The 24,836-nt window shown below is 55.6% G+C and overlaps 1 protein-coding gene across 6 annotated transcripts in view; it reads left to right on the forward strand.

Annotated features, from left to right (window-relative positions):
• The window catches only part of LOC147105419 (serine/threonine-protein kinase 38), a 175,617-nt gene extending 151,697 nt beyond the window's left edge, over positions 1-23,920 (forward strand). For 4 of the 6 annotated variants that reach the window (XM_086011719.1, XM_086011717.1, XM_086011718.1 and 1 more), the window contains 4 exons: positions 5,167-5,262; positions 6,599-6,690; positions 16,893-16,949; positions 20,500-23,920. In XM_086011719.1, the coding sequence (XP_085867845.1) occupies positions 5,167-5,262; positions 6,599-6,690; positions 16,893-16,949; positions 20,500-20,630 (376 nt within the window). In that variant the 3' untranslated portion in view covers positions 20,631-23,920. Of the gene's footprint in view, positions 1-5,166; positions 5,263-6,598; positions 6,691-16,869; positions 16,950-20,499 lie in introns of all 6 variants that reach the window. The other 2 variants (XM_086011720.1, XM_086011716.1) reach the window with 2 other exon arrangements.
• Positions 23,921-24,836: the final 916 nt, after the last annotated feature.

The raw sequence follows: 24,836 nt of genomic DNA on the forward strand, positions 1-24,836 counted from the left end.
GAGGAGGCGTGCGCGGCCTTCTCCCTCATTAAGGGAGACATAGCCAAGGCCACGATGCACGCAGTGGACGAGTCCATCCCCTTTCAGGTGGAGAGCGACGCATCCGACTTCGCCTTAGCCGCCACCCTAAACCAGGAGGGGAGGCCAGTGGCCTTCTTCTCAAGGACCCTACAGGGCCCCGAGATCCGACATTCGTCGGTCGAGAAAGAGGCCCAGGCGATCGTGGAGGCAGTACGGCGCTGGAGGCACTACCTGGCAGGCAAACGATTTACCCTCCTCACCGACCAGCGTTCGGTGGCTTTCATGTTTAATAACAAGCTGAAGGGCAAAATCAAGAATGACAAGATTTTGAGATGGAGAATCGAGCTCTCCACCTACGATTATGAGATCTTGTACCGGCCAGGCAAGCTGAACGAATCCCCTGATGCCCTTTCACGAATGACATGCGCCAGCGCGCATATCGATAGGCTTCAGACCCTCCACGACCAGCTCTGCCACCCCGGAGTCACCAGACTCTACCATTTCATTAAGGCCCGCAACCTGACCTACTCCATCGAGGAGGTCAGGACCATGACCAGGAACTGCCAGACCTGTGCGGAGTGCAAACCGCATTTCTATAGGCCGGACCGAGCAAGCCTGATCAAGGCCACCCGCCCCTTCGAGCGCCTGAGCATCGACTTTAAGGGGCCCCTCCCGTCCTCTGACCGTAATGTGTACTTCCTCAACATCGTTGATGAGTACTCCCGTTTCCCCTTTGCCTTCCCCTGCCCCGACATGACCAGTAGCACGGTCATTAAGTGCCTGAATGCCCTCTTCGCCTTGTTCGGGTTCCTGAACTATATACACAGCGACCGGGGCTCCTCCTTCATGAGCGAGGAACTCCGGCAATTCCTCCTAGAGAGAGGTATTGCAGCAAGCAGGACCACCAGCTACAACCCCAGAGGTAACGGTCAGGTGGAAAGAGAGAACGCGACGGTATGGAAGGCCGTCCTCTTAGCCTTAAAGTCTAAGGGCCTCCCAACCTCCCGCTGGCAAGAAGTCCTCCCGACAGCGCTGCACTCCATCCGGTCATTACTTTGCACGGCCACTAACACCACCCCCCATGAACGAATGTTCGTTTTCCCCAGGAAGTCGACTACGGGAACCACTCTACCAACCTGGCTGACCGCCCCGGGGCCGGTCTGGCTGCGGAAACACGTGAGGACCCATAAAACGGACCCCCTGGTCGAGAGGGTGAACCTCCTGCACGCCAACCCCCAGTACGCCTACGTGGCGTACCCAGACGGGCGGGAGGACACTGTCTCCCTACGAGACCTCGCACCCTCAGCCGATCCGGAAACACCGCCACCACCCCCCGCAACCTCAGTCCAGGTAGACGGCATGCCGGAACCCCACGAGCCCTCGCCGACCACGCAAACACCAGCATCAACACTGGATAAGGCACCAGCACCGGATAAGGCAACACCACCGCTGCGGCGATCGGAGAGGCTTACGAAGCCTCCGGACAGACTGACCTACCAGAATTGGTAGTACACTTCACCCCGCCGGACTTAATTCTAAACAAGGGGTGAATGTGGTAAACCACGTTCACTATCGTATCACTGTTAGTAGTTAGCACTGTTCACCACTGTTCGTTATAACTGTATCACTGACCACTATTGTATCACGGTACGAGGTCGCCTCTTGCCACACTGCTATACCTGGGATGACCACTGCCGACTCCGCCTTGGCTCCACCCACCAGGCCAGGTATAAAGGTGAGCGACTGGCTGGTATTCCTCCTGCTTGGATCGGATCACCCACGAGAGTGGGCTCTGTTATTTAGTCAATAAAAACCTTTAGTCACCTTCGTAACTCTTCGCCTTTTATTGGAGGAATTGATAGGTATATCAATACCCTTGTAGTTTTTTCCTCTGTTTAGATTGAAGACCTTAGTTTCAGATTGGGCTACATCACTCGCAAACTTAATGTAAATTTCAATCATATTATGGTCACTTGTCCCTAAAGGCCCCTTTATCACAAGATTATTGATTAGCCCTTTCTCATTACACAGTACCAGATCCAGAATAGTCTGTTCCATGGTTGGTTCCTCCACATACTGATCCAGGAAACCATCTCGCATGCATTCCAAGAATTCGTCCTCCACACCATTAGTGGTAATTTGATTTGCCCAGTCAATATGTAGATTAAAGTCCCCCATAATTACCGTATTGCCCTTGTTACATGCACTTCTAATTTCTTGATTGACACTGTGCCCTACATTACCACTACTGTTTGGTGGCCTATACACAACTCCCACCAATGTTTTCCACCCTTTGCTGTTTCTTAGCTCCACCCAAACTGATTCCAGTTCTACATCACGATCTGCCAAGCCAAGATCTTTTATCTCTACCGTACCGATCTCATCCCTTATTAACAGCGCTACGCCACCTCCTTTTCCTTTTTGACTGTCCTTCCTAAATGTTGAGTACTCTGGAACATTCAGTTCCCAGCTTTGGTTACCCTGCAACCATGTCTCTGTAATGGCAATTACATCATACCCATTTACTTCTATTTGTTGAAAATAACATTGGGGAATCAACTGCGCTCCTTTCTGGCTAACTCCCCACACGTGGGACAGTGTAGAGGGAGCTTTACTCTGTATCTGACCCGTGCTGTACCTGCCCTGGGAGTGTTTGATGGGACAGTGTAGAGGGAGCTTTACCCTGTATCTAACCCGTGCTGTACCTGCCCTGGGAGTGTTTGATGGGACAGTGTAGAGGGAGCTTTACCCTGTATCTAACCCGTGCTGTACCTGCCCTGGGAGTGTTTGATGGGACAGTGTAGAGGGAGCTTTACTCTGTATCTAACCCGTGCTGTACCTGCCCTGGGAGTGTTTGATGGGACAGTGTAGAGGGAGCTTTACTCTGTATCTAACCCGTGCTGTACCTGCCCTGGGAATGTTTGATGGGACAGTGTAGCGGGTGCTTTACTCGTATCTAACCCATGCTGTACCTGCCCTGGGAGTGTTTGATGGGACTGTGTAGAGGGAGCTTTACTCTGTATCTAACCCGTGCTGTGCCTGTCCTGGTGTGGTATGTGTCACTGAAGTTGCCTTGCATAGTTACCAGAGATATCCTGGAGATGCTCTGTGGCTCTCTTGTGCCGTGTGCTGACGCTTGTACCCAGTACCATGAGTTTAGGTTCCAATCGCCCATCCTTTATGCTCCGTGGGGACTGTGATGCCACCTTCAACCCCCAGTCTTGTTCTGACCATGCCTGGGCCTAGCTTTAATGTCACTACAGTTTGCCTCCATGTCGCTGCACTGGGTTGGGACCAGCCATCCTGGGTTCCCAGTCCTGATCGCTGCCCAGTGACCCTTGCTGGACAGTGTACGTGTGTGGACGCCCAGTGACCCTTGCTGGACAGTGTACGTGTGTGGGCACCCAGTGACCCTTCACAGAAATCACAGAAACCTCACAGTGCAGATAGAGGCCATTTCGGCCCATCGAGCCTGCACCGACACATATCCCACCCGATCCCCGTAACCTCTACACCAACACATATCCCACCCTATCCCCGTAACCCCACGTATTTAATCCCCCTAACACTAAGGGTCAATTTATCATAGCCAATCAACCTAACCCGCACATCTTTGGATTGTGGGAAGAAACCGGAGCACCTGGAGAAAACCCACGCAAACACGGGGAGAATGTGCAAACTCCACACAGACAGTCGCCCGAGGCCGGATTTGAACCCGGGTCCCTGGTGCTGTGAGGCAACAGTGCTAACCACTATGCCACCGTGCTGCCCGTGCTGGACAATGTACGTGTGTGGACGCCCAGTGACCCTTGCTGGACAATGTACGTGTGTGGACGCCCAGTGACCCTTGCTGGACAATGTACGTGTGTGGACGTCCAGTGACCCTTGCTGGACAATGTACGTGTGTGGACGCCCAGTGACCCTTGCTGGACAATGTACGTGTGTGGACGTCCAGTGACCCTTGCTGGACAGTGTACGTGTGTGGACGCCCAGTGACCCTTGCTGGACAATGTACGTGTGTGGACGTCCAGTGACCCTTGCTGGACAATGTACGTGTGTGGACGTCCAGTGACCCTTGCTGGACAATGTACGTGTGTGGACGCCCAGTGACCCTTGCTGGACAATGTACGTGTGTGGACGTCCAGTGACCCTTGCTGGACAATGTACGTGTGTGGACGCCCAGTGACCCTTGCTGGACAATGTACGTGTGTGGACGCCCAGTGACCCTTGCTGGACAATGTACGTGTGTGGACGTCCAGTGACCCTTGCTGGACAATGTACGTGTGTGGACGTCCAGTGACCCTTGCTGGACAGTGTACGTGTGTGGACGTCCAGTGACCCTTGCTGGACAGTGTACGTGTGTGGACGTCCAGTGACCCTTGCTGGACAGTGTACGTGTGTGGACGCCCAGTAACCCTTGCTGGACAGTGTACGTGTGTGGACGCCCAGTGACCCTTGCTGGACAGTGTACGTGTGTGGACGCCCAGTAACCCTTGCTGGACAGTGTACGTGTGTGGACGCCCAGTAACCCTTGCTGGACAGTGTACGTGTGTGGACGCCCAGTGACCCTTGCTGGACAGTGTACGTGTGTGGACGCCCAGTGACCCTTGCTGGACAATGTACGTGTGTGGACGCCCAGTGACCCTTGCTGGACAGTGTACGTGTGTGGACGCCCAGTGACCCTTGCTGGACAATGTACGTGTGTGGACGCCCAGTGACCCTTGCTGGACAATGTACGTGTGTGGACGCCCAGTGACCCTTGCTGGACAGTGTACGTGTGTGGACGCCCAGTGACCCTTGCTGGACAATGTACGTGTGTGGACGCCCAGTGACCCTTGCTGGACAATGTATGTGTGTGGACGTCCAGTGGGCCTGGCTGTGACGCCTCTCCTGGTCCAATAACATTGGCTCACGTATGATAAGTGGCCACTGGGGTGAGATGTGAAACGGGTGCTGCCTCCTGTGGATCTGAACCCCAGCCAGATTCTGCACCGTTAGAGGAGACTGACTTTACCGGAATGCGAGACTCTTGCTTCTTTCCCCCACCCCAGTGGTTATCGCGGCTGTGACCCTGCTGGAAGGGTCGGACCCGTGGGTTGTGTCTGTGCTGCTCCCCTCACTCTGTACTGACCTGTGACCCTGTAGGTTCTGCTGCGAATCGGAGACCAGAATCGGGGCCAGCGGAGTGGAAGATGTGAAGAGCAACCAGTTCTTTGAATGTGTGGACTGGGAACACATCAGGTAGGAGAATGGTCCGCCTGGGGAGGCCCAGATCTGGAGCTGCTTGTCTGTGTTAGATGGGCCGTGTGTCAGTTACTCAGTCCCGCACTCTCCAGTGTACAGCTCTTGCCTGCCTTACTGAAGGTGGCTTTTCTACCACCGTCTCTCTGCACTGTGTGAAGAATCATCTGGCTTCCTTCTCGTACATTGCCCCCCTCCCCCATGCTGCTGGTCTGTGGGGTGCGGTACACTGTTCCCCGCAGGCTGCTGGTCTGTGGGGTGCGGTACACTGTTCCCCGCAGGCTGCTGGTCTGTGGGGTGCGGTACATTATTCCCCACAGGCTGCTGGTGTATGGAGTGCCGTGCGGTACACTGTTCCCCACAGGCTGCTGGTGTGTGGAGTGCCGTGCGGTACACTGTTCCCCCGCAGGCTGCTGGTCTGTGGGGTGCGGTACATTATTCCCCACAGGCTGCTGGTGTGTGGAGTGCCATGCGGTACACTGTTCCCCACAGGCTGCTGGTGTGTGGAGTGCGGTACACTGTTCCCCGCAGGCTGCTGGTCTGTGGGGTGCGGTACACTGTTCCCCGCAGGCTGCTGGTCTGTGGGGTGCGGTACATTATTCCCCACAGGCTGCTGGTGTATGGAGTGCCGTGCGGTACATTATTCCCCGCAGGCTGCTGGTGTGTGGAGTGCCGTGCGGTACACTGTTCCCCACAGGCTGCTGGTGTGTGGAGTGCCATGCGGTACACTGTTCCCCACAGGCTGCTGGTGTGTGGAGTGCCGTGCGGTACACTGTTCCCCCGCAGGCTGCTGGTCTGTGGGGTGCGGTACATTATTCCCCACAGGCTGCTGGTGTGTGGAGTGCCATGCGGTACACTGTTCCCCACAGGCTGCTGGTGTGTGGAGTGCCGTGCGGTACATTATTCCCCACAGGCTGCTGGTGTGTGGAGTGCCGTGCGGTACACTGTTCCCCACAGGCTGCTGGTGTGTGGAGTGCCGTGCGGTACATTATTCCCCACAGGCTGCTGGTGTGTGGAGTGCCGTGCGGTACATTATTCCCCGCAGGCTGCTGGTGTGTGGAGTGCCGTGCGGTACACTGTTCCCCACAGGCTGCTGGTGTGTGGAGTGCCGTGCGGTACACTGTTCCCCACAGGCTGCTGGTGTGTGGAGTGCCATGCGGTACACTGTTCCCCACAGGCTGTTGGTGCCCTCTGTGCTCTGTATGATGAAGCCGCCACATGCCCACAAGCGCAATGGCCTGCCGCTCTCCCTGTGAATCCTGTTACCTGTGTCTCCATTTGTTTAGCCCTTTTCTCCAGCAGTTACCAGTCTCTAATCCACTCTCTTGTGTGGCAGGGAGAGGCCGGCTGCAATCTCCATTGAAATAAAGAGTATTGATGATACGTCTAACTTCGATGAATTTCCCGATTCAGACATCTTGCAGCCAGGTAAGAACACAGTGCAGCTTCAGAGAGGGAGCTGTTTGAACATCAGTAGATCCACACTGGTTCTTCTGGAGAATAGGCCCCGCCTTCTCTTAACATTATTAAATAAAGGCCTAACTCTTTTTTTCTCTCCCACATGGCAGCTGTCTCCCATTCTGCCAGCGCATTTCACACCTAATCTAGAGCCGTCTTTTGTCTCCACTAGTCCTATCACCATCTCATAGAAACATAGAAGATAGGAGCAGGAGTAGGCCATTCCGCCCTTCGAGCCTGCTCCGCCATTCAATGAGATCATGGCTGATCATCCAAATTCAGTACCCTGTCCCTGCCTTCTCCCCATATCCCTTGATCCCTTTAGCCTTAAGAAATATATCCAACTCTTTTTTGAATATATTTAATGAACTGGCCTCCACCACCCTCTGTGGCAGAGAATTCCACAGGTTCACCACTCTCTGGGTGAAGAAATTCCTCCTCATTTCAGTCCTAAATGGCTTACCCCTTATCCTTAGACTATGACCCCTGGTTCTGGACTGCCCAACCATCGGGAACATCCTTCCTGCATCTAGTCTGTCCAGACCTGACAGAATTTTATAGGTTTCGATGAGATCCCCTCTCAATCTTCTAAACGCCAGTGAGTATAAGCCCAATCGACACAATCTCTCCTCATACGTCATTCCTGCCATCCCAGGTATCAGCCTGGTGAATCTTCGCTGCACTCCTTCCATGGCAAGAACGTCCTTCCTCAGGTAAGGCGACCAAAACTGCACACAATACTCAAGGTGTGGTCTCACCAAGGCCCTGTACAACTGTAGCAAGACATCCTTGTTCCTGTACTCGAACCCTCTTGCTACGAAGGCCAACATACCATTTGCCTTCTTAACCGCCTGCCGCACCTGCATGCTTACCTTCAGCGACTGGTGCACAATAACACCCAGGTCTCTTTGCACTTCCCCTTCTCCCAATCTATTGCCGTTCAGATAATAATCTGCCTTCCTGTTTTTGCCACCAAAGTGGATAACCTCGCATTTATCCAATTTATACTGCATCTGCCCAATCACCCAACCTGTCCAAATCATACTGGAGTTTCTCTGCATCCTCCTCACAGCTTACCCTCCCACCCAGCTTTGTGTCGTCTGCAAACTTGGAGATATTACATCTAGTTCCCTCGTCCAGATCATTAATATATATTGTGAATAGCTGGGGTCCTAGCACCGATCCCTGTGGTACCCCACTAGTCACTGCCTGCCACTCGGAAAAAGACCCGTTTATTCCAACTCTTTGCTTCCTGTCTGCCAACCAGTTCTCTATCCAAGTCAGTACCTTGCCCCAAATCCCATGTGCCTTAATTTTGCACGCTAATCCCTTATGTGGGACCTTATCGAAAGCCTTCTGAAAGTCCAAATACACCACATCCACTGGTTCTCCCTTATCTATTTTACCAGTTACATCCTCAAAAAATTCCAGTAGATTAGTCAAGCATGATTTACCTTTTGTAAATCCATGTTGACTTTGTCCGATCCTGTCACTGCTTTCCAAGTGCTCTGCTATTACATCTTTTATAATAGATTCTAGCATTTTCCCCACTACCGATGTCCGGCTTACCGGTCTATAATTCCCTGCTTTTTCTCTACCACCTTTTTTGAATAGTGGGGTAACATTAGCTACCCTCCAATCCATGGGTACCGTTCCAGAGTCTATCGAGTTCTGGAAGATGACCAGCAATGCATCTACTATTTCTAGGGCCACTTCCTTAAGTACCCTGGGATGTAGATTATCAGGCCCTGGGGATTTATCGGCCTTCAGTCCCATCAATTTTCCTAACACCATTTCCCTACAAATACTGATTTCTTTCAGTTCCACCCTTTCATCAGACCCTATGTTCCCCGGCATCTCTGGGAGGTTATTTGTGTCCTCCTTTGTGAAGACAGAACCAAAGTATGAATTTAGTTGGTCAGCCATTTCTTTGTTCCCCATTATAAATTCCCCTGATTCTGACTGCAAGGGACCCACGCTTGACTTCACCAATCTTTTTCTCTTCACATATCTATAAAAGCTTTTACAGTCAGTTTTTATGTTCCCTGATAGCTTACTCTTATATTCTATTTTCCCTTTCTTAATTAATCCCTTTCTCCTCCTTTGTTGAATCCTAAACTGCTCCCAATCCTCAGGATTATTGCTTTTTCTGGCCAATTTATATGTCGTCTCCTTGGATCTTATGCTATCCCTAATTTCCCTTGTTAGCCACGGTTGAGTCACCTTTTTTGTTTTATTTTTATGCCAAACTGGGATGAACAAATTCTGTAGTTCATCCATTCGGTCTTTGAATGTTTGCCATTGCCTATCCACCGTCAACCCTTTGAGTGCCATTCCCCAATCAATCCTACCCAACTCGCTCCTCAGACCATCGTAGTTTCCTTTATTTAAATTGAGGACCCTAGTCTCTGAGTCAACTACTTCATTCTCCATCTTAATGAAGAATTCGATCATATTATGATCGCTCCAACCCAAGGGGCCTCGGACAACAAGATTGCTAATTAATCCTTTCTCGTTACATAATACCCAGTCTAAGATGGCCTGATCTCTGGTTGGTTCCTCGACATATTGGTCCAGGAAACCATCCCGTAAACACTCCAGGAATTCCTCCTCCACAGTATTGTTACTAATTTGGTTGGCCCAATCTATATGTAGATTAAAGTCACCCATGATGACTGCTGTGCCCTTATTGCACGCTTCTTTAATTTCCCTTTTAATGCCATCCCCAACCTCCGCCTTACTGTTGGGAGGTCTATATACCACTCCCACTAATGTTTTTTTCCCCTTAGTATTTCTCAATTCTCCCCATACAGATTCCACATCATCAGAGATAATATCCTTCATTACAATTGTATTAATCCCTTCTTTAACCAGTAATGCTACCCCACCTCCCTTTCCTTTTTGCCTATCTTTCCTGAATATCGAATACCCCTGGATGTTGAGTTCCCAGTCTTGGCCATCCTTGAGCCACGTTTCCGTAATCCCAACCAAATCATATTCATTTACCTCTATTTGCGCAGCCAATTCGTCCACCTTATTACAAATGCTCCTCGCATTAAGACACAAAGCCTTCAGGCTTGTTTTTTTAACGCTCTTAGACCTATTAGAATTATTATTTACTGTGGCCACGTTTGATTTAAACCGTTGATTTCTCTGACTGCCACTTTTGTTTTTCTCCTTCCTATCTTTTGCTTTTATCCCTGTTTCCTTTTCCTCTGTCTCCCTGCTCAGGTTCCCAACCCCCTGCCATTTTAGTTTAAACCCCCCCCGAACAGTGCTAGCAAACCTCCCCGCAAGGATATTTGTCCCGCTTTGGTTCAGGTGCAACCCGTCCGACTTGTACAAGTCCCACCTTCCCCAGAAGCAGGCCCAGTGATCCAGGAAACTAAAGCCTCCCTCCTGCACCAACTCTTTAGCCACGCATTCATCTGCTCTATCCTCCTATTCCTATACTCACTAGCACGTGGCACCGGGAGTAATCCAGAGATTACAACCTTTGAGGTCCTGCTTTTTAATCTGCTACCTAGCTCCCTAAATTCTTGCTGCAGGACCTCATCCCTCTTCCTACCCATGTCATTGGTCCCAATGTGAACCACGACCTCTGACTGTTCACCCTCCCCCTTCAGAATGCCCTGAAGCCGTTCAGTGACATCCTTGACCCTGGCACCAGGGAGGCAACAAACCATCCTGGAGTCACGTCTACGGCCACAGAAACGCCTGTCTGTACCTCGTCTGGTTTTGAATACCTCTCAATGTCTCTTCACTTCTCTTGTTCTGTCCCAGCCCCCAAACTGGCCTTTTAATCGGTTTCATTTCCTGAGCTTCTTTAGTCTTGACGAAGGGTTTTGACCCGAAACGTTGAACTCTGTTTCTCTCTCCACGGATGTTGCCGGAGTTTTTCCAACATTTTCTGTTGTTATTTCGGATTTCCAGCATCTGCAGTATTTTGCTATCGATTAAATAAAGGCTGTTTGTTATCGGTGAGACTTCTCGTGGGCAATGGGTTAGATTCACAGCCCGGACCTGTCCGTAAGACACTTCTAGTGGGTAACGGGTCTGTCACTGAGAATCCCTTTGAAGATCTTGTTGATGTTTGGGATAAGCTCTGTGTCCAACTATCTCCGTGAAGTCTGAGCTGAGGCTGATTCCAACTGCCTCACATGCACCTTCCAGTCAGGGCTGGTGGATAGTGACTCCGGAGAGGGAGCCCTGGCCGAATCCTTACCCCACCCTAACCCTCCCCAGGCTGGGATGCTCTGACAGAAGGAATGTGTGCTGATAAGGTGAAAGGACTGGACAGCACGCATGAGGAGGAGGCTGTGGAGTAGGCACCAGGCTCCTAGAGGAGAACGGGAAGTTTGAAGCTGATCTAACGCCTTATCTTGGCAGTGTCAATAGTTGATCAGCCTGCACTGAGCAGGATCTCCTGCGCAAAAATTTTAATGCATTAAAAGTGAGACTGCATTTCCACTGCCCTGATGGAGCCACCAGTTTTGAAGACTGTTCTCATTACATGCTACCTGGTCCCAGGCACCCAGGCAGTGCCCGGGACAGTGAGTGACTCGAGGGAGGTGGGACAGGGTCTGCTGCCTGCTCCAAACACTACTAAAATCAAACCCCAATTTCACACATACCCGTGGGAAGGGTCTGTGCGAGTGTTCCAATCCCATTTTGTTGGAATCTGACAGCCAGAAGGAGGCCATTCGGCCCGTCGTGCCTGTTCTGGCTCTTTGACCGAGCTCTCCGATTAGTCCCACTCCCCCCACGCCCTTTCCCCAGAGCTCTGTGACCGAGCTCTCCGATTAGTCCCACTCCCCCCCCATGCCCTTTCCCCACAGCTCTGTGACCGAGCTCTCCGATTAGTCCCACTCCCCCCCATGCCCTTTCCCCACAGCTCTTTGACCGAGCTCTCCGATTAGTCCCACTCCCCCCCACGCCCTTTCCCCACAGCTCTGTGACCGAGCTCTCCGATTAGTCCCACTCCCCCCCCATGCCCTTTCCCCACAGCTCTTTGACCGAGCTCTCCGATTAGTCCCACTCCCCCCCATGCCCTTTCCCCACAGCTCTTTGACCGAGCTCTCCGATTAGTCCCACTCCCCCCCACGCCCTTTCCCCAGAGCTCTGTGACCGAGCTCTCCGATTAGTCCCACTCCCCCCCCATGCCCTTTCCCCAGAGCTCTGTGACCGAGCTCTCCGATTAGTCCCACTCCCCCCCATGCCCTTTCCCCAGAGCTCTGTGACCGAGCTCTCCGATTAGTCCCACTCCCCCCCCATGCCCTTTCCCCACAGCTCTGTGACCGAGCTCTCCGATTAGTCCCACTCCCCCCCCATGCCCTTTCCCCACAGCTCTGTGACCGAGCTCTCCGATTAGTCCCACTCCCCCCCCCACGCCCTTTCCCCAGAGCTCTGTGACCGAGCTCTCCGATTAGTCCCACTCCCCCCCACGCCCTTTCCCCACAGCTCTGTGACCGAGCTCTCCGATTAGTCCCACTCCCCCCCACGCCCTTTCCCCACAGCTCTTTGACCGAGCTCTCCGATTAGTCCCACTCCCCCCCACGCCCTTTCCCCACAGCTCTGTGACCGAGCTCTCCGATTAGTCCCACTCCCCCCCATGCCCTTTCCCCAGAGCTCTGTGACCGAGCTCTCCGATTAGTCCCACTCCCCCCCACGCCCTTTCCCCAGAGCTCTGTGACCGAGCTCTCCGATTAGTCCCACTCCCCCCCATGCCCTTTCCCCAGAGCTCTTTGACCGAGCTCTCCGATTAGTCCCACTCCCCCCCCACGCCCTTTCCCCACAGCTCTTTGACCGAGCTCTCCGATTAGTCCCACTCCCCCCCACGCCCTTTCCCCACAGCTCTTTGACCGAGCTCTCCGATTAGTCCCACTCCCCCCCCACGCCCTTTCCCCACAGCTCTTTGACCGAGCTCTCCGATTAGTCCCACTCCCCCCCATGCCCTTTCCCCACAGCTCTTTGACCGAGCTCTCCGATTAGTCCCACTCCCCCCCACGCCCTTTCCCCACAGCTCTGTGACCGAGCTCTCCGATTAGTCCCACTCCCCCCCATGCCCTTTCCCCAGAGCTCTGTGACCGAGCTCTCCGATTAGTCCCACTCCCCCCCACGCCCTTTCCCCAGAGCTCTGTGACCGAGCTCTCCGATTAGTCCCACCCCCCCCACGCCCTGTCCCCACAGCTCTGTGACCGAGCTCTCCGATTAGTCCCACTCCCCCCCACGCCCTTTCCCCACAGCTCTGTGACCGAGCTCTCCGATTAGTCCCACTCCCCCCCCACGCCCTTTCCCCACAGCTCTGTGACCGAGCTCTCCGATTAGTCCCACTCCCCCCCACGCCCTGTCCCCAGAGCTCTGTGACCGAGCTCTCCGATTAGTCCCACTCCCCCCCACGCCCTTTCCCCAGAGCTCTGTGACCGAGCTCTCCGATTAGTCCCACTCCCCCCCACGCCCTTTCCCCAGAGCTCTGTGACCGAGCTCTCCGATTAGTCCCACTCCCCCCCCACGCCCTTTCCCCAGAGCTCTGTGACCGAGCTCTCCGATTAGTCCCACTCCCCCCCACGCCCTTTCCCCACAGCTCTGTGACCGAGCTCTCCGATTAGTCCCACTCCTCCCCCCCATGCCCTTTCCCCAGAGCTCTTTGACCGAGCTCTCCGATTAGTCCCACTCCCCCCCACGCCCTTTCCCCACAGCTCTGTGACCGAGCTCTCCGATTAGTCCCACTCCCCCCCATGCCCTTTCCCCACAGCTCTGTGACCGAGCTCTCCGATTAGTCCCACTCCCCCCCATGCCCTTTCCCCACAGCTCTGTGACCGAGCTCTCCGATTAGTCCCACTCCCCCCCATGCCCTTTCCCCACAGCTCTGTGACCGAGCTCTCCGATTAGTCCCACTCCCCCCCATGCCCTTTCCCCAGAGCTCTGTGACCGAGCTCTCCGATTAGTCCCACTCCCCCCCACGCCCTTTCCCCACAGCTCTGTGACCGAGCTCTCCGATTAGTCCCACTCCCCCCCACGCCCTTTCCCCACAGCTCTTTGACCGAGCTCTCCGATTAGTCCCACTCCCCCCCACGCCCTTTCCCCACAGCTCTGTGACCGAGCTCTCCGATTAGTCCCACTCCCCCCCACGCCCTTTCCCCAGAGCTCTGTGACCGAGCTCTCCGATTAGTCCCACTCCCCCCCACGCCCTTTCCCCACAGCTCTGTGACCGAGCTCTCCGATTAGTCCCACTCCCCCCCATGCCCTTTCCCCAGAGCTCTGTGACCGAGCTCTCCGATTAGTCCCACTCCCCCCCACGCCCTTTCCCCACAGCTCTTTGACCGAGCTCTCCGATTAGTCCCACTCCCCCCCACGCCCTTTCCCCACAGCTCTGTGACCGAGCTCTCCGATTAGTCCCACTCCCCCCCACGCCCTTTCCCCAGAGCTCTGTGACCGAGCTCTCCGATTAGTCCCACTCCCCCCCACGCCCTGTCCCCACAGCTCTTTGACCGAGCTCTCCGATTAGTCCCACTCCCCCCCACGCCCTTTCCCCACAGCTCTGTGACCGAGCTCTCCGATTAGTCCCACTCCCCCCCATGCCCTTTCCCCAGAGCTCTGTGACCGAGCTCTCCGATTAGTCCCACTCCCCCCCCATGCCCTTTCCCCAGAGCTCTGTGACCGAGCTCTCCGATTAGATTAGTCCCACTCCCCCCCACGCCCTTTCCCCACAGCTCTGTGACCGAGCTCTCCGATTAGTCCCACTCCCCCCCCCATGCCCTTTCCCCAGAGCTCTGTGACCGAGCTCTCCGATTAGTACCACTCCCCCCCACGCCCTTTCCCCAGAGCTCTGTGACCGAGCTCTCCGATTAGTCCCACTCCCCCCCATGCCCTTTCCCCACAGCTCTGTGACCGAGCTCTCCGATTAGTCCCACTCCCCCCCATGCCCTTTCCCCACAGCTCTGTGACCGAGCTCTCCGATTAGTCCCACTCCCCCCCACGCCCTTTCCCCAGAGCTCTTTGACCGAGCTCTCCGATTAGTCCCACTCCCCGCCACGCCCTTTCCCCACAGCTCTGTGACCGAGCTCTCCGATTAGTCCCACTCCCCCCCCACGCCCTTTCCCCAGAGCTCTGTGACCGAGCTCTCCGATTAGTCCCACTCCCCCCCATGCCCTTTCCCCACAGCTCTGTGACCGAGCTCTCCGATTAGTCCCACTCCCCCCCCACGCCCTTTCCCCAGAGCTCTGTGACCGAGCTCTCCGATTAGTCCCACTCCCCCCCATGCCCTTTCCCCAGAGCTCTGTGACCGAGCTCTCCGATTAGTCCCACTCCCCCCCATGCCCTTTCCCCACAGCTCTGTGACCGAGCTCTCCGATTAGTCCCACTCCCCCCCATGCCCTTTCCCCACAGCTCTGTGACCGAGCTCTCCGATTAGTCCCACCCCCCCCCCATGCCCTTTCCCCACAGCTCTGTGACCGAGCTCTCCGATTAGTCCCACTCCCCCCCACGCCCTTTCCCCACAGCTCTGTGACCGAGCTCTCCGATTAGTCCCACTCCCCCCCCATGCCCTTTCCCCACAGCTCTTTGACCGAGCTCTCCGATTAGTCCCACTCCCCCCCACGCCCTTTCCCCAGAGCTCTGTGACCGAGCTCTCCGATTAGTCCCACTCCCCCCCCACGCCCTTTCCCCAGAGCTCTGTGACCGAGCTCTCCGATTAGTCCCACTCCCCCCCATGCCCTTTCCCCAGAGCTCTGTGACCGAGCTCTCCGATTAGTCCCACTCCCCCCCACGCCCTTTCCCCACAGCTCTGTGACCGAGCTCTCCGATTAGTCCCACTCCCCCCCATGCCCTTTCCCCAGAGCTCTGTGACCGAGCTCTCCGATTAGTCCCACTCCCCCCACGCCCTTTCCCCACAGCTCTGTGACCGAGCTCTCCGATTAGTCCCACTCCCCCCCATGCCCTTTCCCCATAGCTCTGTGACCGAGCTCTCCGATTAGTCCCACTCCCCCCCATGCCCTTTCCCCACAGCTCTGTGACCGAGCTCTCCGATTAGTCCCACTCCCCCCCATGCCCTTTCCCCAGAGCTCTGTGACCGAGCTCTCCGATTAGTCCCACTCCCCCCCACGCCCTTTCCCCACAGCTCTGTGACCGAGCTCTCCGATTAGTCCCACTCCCCCCCCACGCCCTTTCCCCACAGCTCTGTGACCGAGCTCTCCGATTAGTCCCACTCCCCCCCACGCCCTTTCCCCACAGCTCTGTGACCGAGCTCTCCGATTAGTCCCACTCCCCCCCCACGCCCTTTCCCCACAGCTCTGTGACCGAGCTCTCCGATTAGTCCCACTCCCCCCCCATGCCCTTTCCCCAGAGCTCTGTGACCGAGCTCTCCGATTAGTCCCACTCCCCCCCACGCCCTTTCCCCAGAGCTCTGTGACCGAGCTCTCCGATTAGTCCCACTCCCCCCCACGCCCTGTCCCCACAGCTCTGTGACCGAGCTCTCCGATTAGTCCCACTCCCCCCCACGCCCTTTCCCCACAGCTCTGTGACCGAGCTCTCCGATTAGTCCCACTCCCCCCCCACGCCCTTTCCCCAGAGCTCTGTGACCGAGCTCTCCGATTAGTCCCACTCCCCCCCCACGCCCTTTCCCCAGAGCTCTGTGACCGAGCTCTCCGATTAGTCCCACTCCCCCCCCACGCCCTTTCCCCAGAGCTCTGTGACCGAGCTCTCCGATTAGTCCCACTCCCCCCCCATGCCCTTTCCCCACAGCTCTGTGACCGAGCTCTCCGATTAGTCCCACTCCTCCCCGCCATGCCCTTTCCCCAGAGCTCTTTGACCGAGCTCTCCGATTAGTCCCACTCCTCCCCGCCATGCCCTTTCCCCACAGCTCTGCAAATTTTTCCACTTCGATGTATTTATCCAACTCCCCATTGAAAGTTAATATTGAATCTGCTTCCACCGCCCTTTCAGATTGTTAATTAAAACATTCTTGCCTATTGCCCCTTAAATGAGCTCGGTGCTGGTGTGTGGAGTGAAATCCTAGCCTGACGGAGGTGTCTGTGTGTTGCCCGACATTCTGCTCCTGTAAATGGTGTTGCACCTTGCTGTGCCTCTCCTGAGGTCCCACATGGGACTTGCTGTGTTTATGTGAAGCTGATGTGTTCGAATATGATGCAGTGTTTTCTGCTGTTCTTCTCCAGGAGTGTCACAGGCAGGGCTAGAAAGTAGTGGTAAGAAGTGTCTGTCCTCTAAGACAGGTAACCAGCATTTTATTCCCCTCAACCCTTACTAAACTCTACCAGTCCTATACTTTACTGCACAGCTGGCTTCACATGGGGGCAGCCATTTTATAACCTCTTTGTTTCCCTGGTCTCTCAGGTGTAGGCGTGACCTGCTGACCCCATCAACTCTCCAATTCCAGTTACTGTGGGGCTGTCCCCTCCCTTGTCTGGTTTTAAAGCAGACATACCTCTTTTCCCCACCTCCCCTCCCCCACAACAGCATGACATTTCCACTCGTTAATCTCCTGACACTCGGTATCCTCCAAGTCCAGCCCACCTTAATTAAGTAATTACTTTAGTTTCTAAAAATGTCTCCACCGTGCCTCCCCTTTACTGGAGGTGCTCGCTCAGTCTTGCTGGGCAATGCCTGACTGAGCTGATCTTACCCCTCCCTCCCCCTTTACCAGGCACTGAGGCCAATTGTATCACTGTGACTGAGAAACAGCCACCTACCTCCCCAGAGCTGGGGGTCCCCCTGGTCTCTGGATTGGCTGCTCGCTGGCATTAACAAGCTGCGCCACCGGGGGAAGCTCTCTGCACTCTCTCGCTAAACAAGTCGGACTGCAGACCTGTGGCAGCAAAAGTCCCAGAGGGAGGGTGACATCTTGCTCAATGATTCGGAGACTAGAGAGGGACAATGAGCCAAGCCCACAGTGTGCCGGGGGAGGTATCTGTGCTGGAGTGCAGCATTGCTGCCTGATCTGGACTGGCACCTGGAGCGGGCAAGCACTGCTCAGGGAGGAGGGCATTACCAGGAGCCAGCGGCCCGCCCAGCCCGCTTGGTTTGAAAATGCTATGCGTTGTGAAACGAGAAGCAAAGAAGTCATCAAATGGCCAGCCGTGATGTACAGGGACCAGTGAGAGTGGGACTGTTTGGGCTGTTGCCAGTGTGTGTCCTTCTAACTCAAAGTCAGCAAGTTCCTGCTGCTGGCTGTTTGTCAACTGCTTTTAACCTCTCCGCGTGTCAGTAACTGCCAGTTAATGGTGGCGGTGTATTTAAATGCAACTAACCTCTATCAGCTGTTGGTTCTGCAACTCGCACCTTCGTTCTTTGTCTAATCAGTGTTGTCACTGGGATTTCAGGAGCGGAAAGCACTGGGAAAATCTTCACACTGTGTCCACTCCAACTTTGACCAGCAGAAAAATCACTCAATCTGTGCTTCCATTTGAAGCTGTTTAACACCGAGGGACGTGCTGGTGGGGGCGGGGTCCCTGGCGGGCTGGGGTCGCGGGTGGGGGTCCCTGGCGGGCTGGGGTCGCGGGTGGGGGTCCCTGGCGGGCTGGGGTCACGGGTGGGGGTCCCTGGCGGGCTGCTCGGGGGCGGGGGTCCCTGGCGGGCTGCTCGGGGGCGAGGGTCCCTGGCAGGCTGCTTGGCGGCGGGGGTCCCTGGCGGGCTGCTCAAGGGCGGGGGTCCCTGGCGGGCTCCTCGGGGGCGGGGTACCTGGCGGGCTCCTCGGGGGCGAGGTCCCTGGCGGGCTGGGGTCACTGGAGGGGGTTGTGGGCGGGGGTCCCTGGCGGGCTCCTCAGGGGCGGGGGTCCCTCGCGGGCGAGGTTTCTGGCGGGCTGGGGTCACGGGAGGGGGTTGTGGGCGGGGGTCCCTGGCAGGCTCCTCGGGGGCGGGGGTCCCTGGCGGGCTGGGGGCACGGGTTGTGGGCAGGGGGTCCCTGGCGGGCTGGGGGTCCCTGGCGGGCTGGGGGTCCCTGGCGGGATCCTTTGGGGGTGGGGGTCCCTGGCGGGCTGGGGTCGGGGCGGGGGTCCCTGGCGGGGTCCCACGGGGCTCGGGGTCGGGGGTCCCTAGCAGGATCCCTCGGGGGCGGGGGTCCTTGGCGGGCGGGGGGGGGTGCTGTCTGCGGTGATAGTTGGAAGGATCGCACAGCAGCTCCCCCGATGGAGGATCTCGTTTAGCTGCTCAGGCCAGGTTTGAAGTGTTGTGTCCTGGGTGAGCTGGCCTCTGCTCGTCTGGTGCTGCTGGAAATACCCAAGACCCCCTAAATTTAACAGCACCCAGAGATTGCCCAGTGTCTGATTAAACCGATACATTCATTGTTCCCCTAATTCACTCAGGTACGGTTAATGAAGTATTCCTGTCAAGTATTTGTACCAAATAATCCCAGTGACAACACAGCACACCGTGATCGGGCTTGGGTCACGCTTGGTGCAGCTCCTATTACATGGGGTGGGACCGTTACTGGAGCTTGCTGATTGACCTCCCACAAAATCTGGTACAGCTCCAGTTATATCGGGTATGGGGGGTCAGTTATGGCGGGTATGGGGGGGTCAGTTATATCGGGTATGGGGGGTCAGTTATATCGGGTATGGGGGGTCAGTTATATCGGGTATGGGGGGGTCAGTTATATCGGGTATGGGGGGGTCAGTTATATCGGGTATGGGGGGTCAGTTATATCGGGTATGGGGGGGTCAGTTATATCGGGTATGGGGGGTCAGTTATATCGGGTATGGGGGGGTCAGTTATATCGGGTATGGGGGGGGTCAGTTATATCGGGTATGGGGGGGGTCAGTTATATCGGGTATGGGGGGGTCAGTTATATCGGGTATGGGGGTCTGTTATATCGGGTATGGGGGGTCAGTTATATCGGGTATGGGGGGTCAGTTATATCGGGTATGGGAGGGGTCGGTTATATCGGGTATGGGGGGTCAGTTATATCGGGTTATGGGGTCTGTTATATCGGGTATGGGGGGTCAGTTATGGCGGGTATGGGGGTCTGTTATATCGGGTATGGGGGTCAGTTATGGCGGGTATGGGGGTCTGTTATATCGGGTATGGGGGGGGTCAGTTATATCGGGTATGGGGGGGTCAGTTATATCGGGTATTGGGGGGGTCAGTTATATCGGGTATGGGGGGGGTCAGTTATATCGGGTATGGGGGGTCAGTTATGGCGGGTATGGGGGGTCAGTTATATCGGGTATGGGGGGGTCAGTTATATCGGGTATGGGGGGGGTCAGTTATATCGGGTATGGGGGGGGTCAGTTATATCGGGTATGGGGGTCTGTTATATCGGGTATGGGGGGTCAGTTATATCGGGTATGGGGGGTCAGTTATATCGGGTATGGGGGGGTCAGTTATATCGGGTATGGGGGGGTCAGTTATATCGGGTATGGGGGGGTCAGTTATATCGGGTATGGGGGGGGTCAGTTATATCGGGTATGGGGGGGTCAGTTATATCGGGTATGGGGGTCTGTTATATCGGGTATGGGGGGTCTGTTATATCGGGTATGGGGGGGGTCAGTTATATCGGGTATGGGGGGGTCAGTTATATCGGGTATGGGGGGTCAGTTATATCGGGTATGGGGGGTCTGTTATATCGGGTATGGGGGGTCAGTTATGGTGGGTGGTTACAATGGATTGGTGGGGCAGTTATCTCGGAGGGGGGGGTGTCAGTTATATATGCGAGCGGGGCAGTTGCTGGAGCTGGTTGATCGCTGCTGTATTTTTACAATCTATTACTCCGTTCCCAAAGCTCCTGCCTGTGTCGAGTTTTGTGCCTCACGTTCTCCCTCCCTCCAGTTGCAGTGAGTAACCACTCGGAGACAGACTACAAGAACAAGGATTGGGTTTTCATCAACTACACCTACAAGCGATTCGAGGGACTGACTGCCCGTGGAGCGATTCCCTCCTACATGAAGTCCGGGAAGTGATGAACTTTGACTCCAAGGGCTCACGTCACTGCTTTAGTGCCTATTTTTTCTTAGCAACTTGATTGGTCCGTTGGTGGAGCCTTACTGCCGTGGATAGTGACAGTTGTGAAGGACTGAGAAATTACTGAGATTTTATTCCTAATATCCAGATATCCTTTATAATCTCTCGCTGGGCGGCGGGGGCCGATATTAGCTGGGAAGCAGTCCTGGACCTTGGGCAGCACGTCCAAACCAGCAACAGCACTGGCAGCGGAGGGCTCAATGGGACCCCTGCAACACAGGCCTGGCGTTCCCGAGTCTCTGCCTTTCATTCACCCGCACTGCCAGTCGAGGGCTGTGTGCTCCCCCAGCCGAATTCCACTGTGTCCAGTTCAGCTCCTAGTGGCTGATAGAGCAAACCTTTACCAGCAGATGCATCCATTGTGGCTCTGGATGGTGTTCCCTTCACTGCGTGCTCCCTGGTGGCTGGGGAAGGGGTACTTCATCCCCCCTTCCACTCCCCCTCCCCCGCCCCACCCCACCTTAAACGGAAACGACGAGGGCCTGTGTAGAAAGTGTTTCTCAGTGATTATCGGTGAATTATGTCAGTGTTGTGCGATTCCTACCCACAATGAGAGAGATGCACAGTATTGGGCAGAGGGTGGTGTAGTCAGATTCACAATACATAGTGATGTACAGGATGGGTAGAAAGCAGCCCAGTGATAGACCGGCGGCGAGGCAGCTGGCCCATGCACAGCTGGCCGGGCCATGCACAGCTGGCTGGCCTGCAGCTGCCCCAGTCGTTCATTGGCTGATACTGGCAGTGCCAGCTCCCACCATTTGTTGTTGACTGCACAGTCAAGCACTCTGCAAACACCAAGGTACTATTCTCATCATGTGTTTTTATCTGCATTTATTAATTGGATGGGGTTTGAAACGAATCTTGTGCTGATTTCACCTTGATTTCTAACTATATGCAGCTTTTATTATTTTTTGGGGGAGCGTTTGTGCTGGTTCTTGTTTATAAATACTATTTGTGTTTGTACTTGTATAGAAGGAGTGTTGGCCCGATTTGCATTGCTCTGGAGGTTGTTGTGGTGGGGGTGGGGGTTTGCGCCTGGATCTCTGCAGTCTTGGCTGAAGATTCTCACTTTTCGTTCAGAGCTGAGGTCTGCATTGTTTGTGTGTAGTTTGTGCACCAGCTGCAAGTGTGTACAACAAGCTGTCGGTCGGAACTAGTCTCTGCCTCAGATAATTCTTTGTGGTTATCTGAAAATCTCCTCATTTTCTTCCTTATTGATTCATTTTATTTCTCTCCGCTCCCCCATCTTGGCTCAGATTGAACTTCCTGGTCCAGTATTACTGTAAAATCCAGTATATACATCGCAAGCTTGTAGAATGCTCATGCATTTTCAGGTGCCATTTCAGTAAACTCCCCCCTGTATATCTCTGTGTTAGAGGGCAAAAGATAAAAATCCGTGAAGCTGCTACATGTAGACCAGATATTATGGGAATTGCTGGCCGGAGCTGTAGTGACTTTGCGCCAGGCAATAAGTTGCTGCCAGGTTCTGCGCAGTGCTCCTATTGGGTGGACCCTCGTCCTGGGTCCTACCAAGTGGCAGAATGAACTATGGGCTTGCAACCTTCTTGCCACTTCCTTTAGCTTTCCAAAGGATTTCTGCTGATCCAGACTCTGGGAAATGGCCATTGGTGGGATTTGGGAATAATTGTACTTTATTCTGCGTGTAAGTGATTGTTGAATGTGATACAACAGGGCCTTAATCAGTGAGAGGAAGTGAGACAACAAAACATCCTACCCACAACCCTGTCCCCCTCCAGGCTGACCCCTTCCCCAGGGAGTCCCATTGGTCAGTGTTGCTCCCTTCCCCAGGGAGTCCCATTGGTCAGTGTCGCTCCCTTCCCCAGGGAGTCCCATTGGTCAGTGTCGCTCCCTTCCCCAGGGAGTCCCATTGGTCAGTGTCGCTCCCTTCCCCAGGGAGTCCCATTGGTCAGTGTCGCCCCCCCTTCCCCAGGGAGTCCCATTGGTCAGTCACTCTGTGACCCGGGAAGGGCGGTCTGATGTTGGCCCCTCTTCCACTGGCGATGGAGATTCCGGAGAGCGAGCAGTGAATCCTGGTTGGTGAGGGCAGTGGAGTTAGCGCGATGGTCATGGCTGATGCCAGAGTTGAATGGTGTGTTTCTGTAGAGACCCTCACTTCCTGCACAATAAGGGATGTGGTCTCGGTTTATCCTGAGTGTGTGCACACACTAACAGTAAAGGCCCCATAGGATGATTGTAGGTACAGGGCTGGAGTTACATGGCTGAGGGCTGACAATTCATTGTGACCATCACTGGGCTCGATGGAATAGCTCATCGCCATAACAACTGATGAACGGTAAATTTAAAATCTCAGCGCAGTTCCCAGAGAGGAGGTGCTGCTCCTCCAGTGTACTGGCAAAGTGTGTTCTGCCAATTTGTGCCCTGCTCCCCTTTGAGAGCCAACTCTTGCTGTGCCATGTTCTACAGCAGACTGTGAACGGTGAGGCTGCAGAATGGCTCCAGGGCTCCTCTCTGATACATTGCTGGAGGTCACAAGACAGAGGGAAATGCTTTTCCCTTTTGATATATTGGGGTAAGCAACTGGTCTGTGCTGCACAACCTCAGTGGGACTTGCACACGTCATCAGGCAAGAGAACTGTTCTTTTAATTTTTAAAAAATCATTTCAGGTTGGGGTGGGGGCGGTCTGTGAGGGCAGTGACTCTGCATTTGAAAGAAGCAGCTGGTCCCAGCAGAACAGTCCAGCTGAACTTAGCGATAAATTTCCCCACCCAATGTCTAACCCGTTCAGGAGCTGTGAATGTGTGTGAGTGTTGCCCCCCATGGTGTGATAGCTTGCAAACACTGATCTAGTCTCACACATGAATAATGGTCAGTTGAGGGAGGAACCAGAGGAGCTGCAGCCCAGCAGAGTCTGCACCTGTGGGAAGGAGGCAAATCGGCTTCAATCCCAGTCTGGGGTTCAGCAGCTGATTGCAGCGCTAGCCATCCTCCATCCAGGCCTTAGTACCCGGGGGGGGGGGGAGCTGTCTGCAGTGCAGGCCTCAGGGGAGGGGGGGTGTCTGCGGTCCAGGCCTCAGTACCCGGGGAGGGGGGGTGTCTGCAGTCCAGGCCTCAGTACCAGGGGGGGGGTGTCTGCAGTCCAGGCCTCAGTACCTGGGGAGGGGAGGGTGTCTGCAGTCCAGGCCTCAGTACCTGGGGAGGGGAGGGGGCGGTGTCTGCAGTCCAGGCCTCGGTACCTGGGGAGGGGAGGGGAGGGGGGGGGGGGTGTCTGCAGTCCAGGCCTCAGTACCCGGGGAGGGGGGGGTGTCTGCGGTCCAGGCCTCAGTACCTGGGGAGGGGAGGGGGGGGTGTCTGCGGTCCAGGCCTCAGTACCTGGGGAGGGGAGGGGGCGGTGTCTGCAGTCCAGGCCTCGGTACCTGGGGAGGGGGGGGTGTCTGCAGTCCGGGCCTCAGTACCCGGGGAGGGAAGGTGTCTGCAGTCCAGGCCTCGGTACCTGGGGAGGGGGAGGGTGTCTGCGGTCCAGGCCTCAGTACCCGGGGAGGGGGCGGTGTCTGCAGTCCAGGCCTCGGTACCTGGGGAGGGGGAGGGGGGGGTGTCTGCAGTCCAGGCCTCGGTACCTGGGGAGGGCGGGTGTCTGCAGTCCAGGCCTCGGTACCTGGGGAGGGGAGGGGGGGGTGTTTGCAGTCCAGGCCTCGGTACCTGGGGAGGGGAGGGGGGGGGTGTCTGCAGTCCAGGCCTCGGTACCTGGGAAGGGCGGGTGTCTGCAGTCCAGGCCTCGGTACCTGGGGAGGGCGGGTGTCTGCAGTCCAGGCCTCGGTACCTGGGGAGGGGGCGGTGTCTGCGGTCCAGGCCTCAGTACCCGGGGAGGGGAGGGTGTCTGCAGTCCAGGCCTCAGTACCCGGGGAGGGGAGGGTGTCTGCAGTCCAGGCCTCGGTACCTGGGGAGGGCGGGTGTCTGCAGTCCAGGCCTCGGTACCTGGGGAGGGGGCGGTGTCTGCGGTCCAGGCCTCAGTACCCGGGGAGGGGAGGGTGTCTGCAGTCCAGGCCTCGGTACCTGGGGAGGGGAGGGTGTCTGCAGTCCAGGCCTCAGTACCCGGGGAGGGGAGTGTCTGCAGTCCAGGCCTCAGTACCCGGGGAGGGGGGGGTGTCTGCAGTCCAGGCCTCAG

The sequence above is a fragment of the Somniosus microcephalus genome, chromosome 18, assembly GCF_052327205.1.
Source record: "Somniosus microcephalus isolate GS21.2 chromosome 18, FLI_Smic_1.0, whole genome shotgun sequence".
Lineage (NCBI taxonomy): Eukaryota > Metazoa > Chordata > Chondrichthyes > Squaliformes > Somniosidae > Somniosus > Somniosus microcephalus.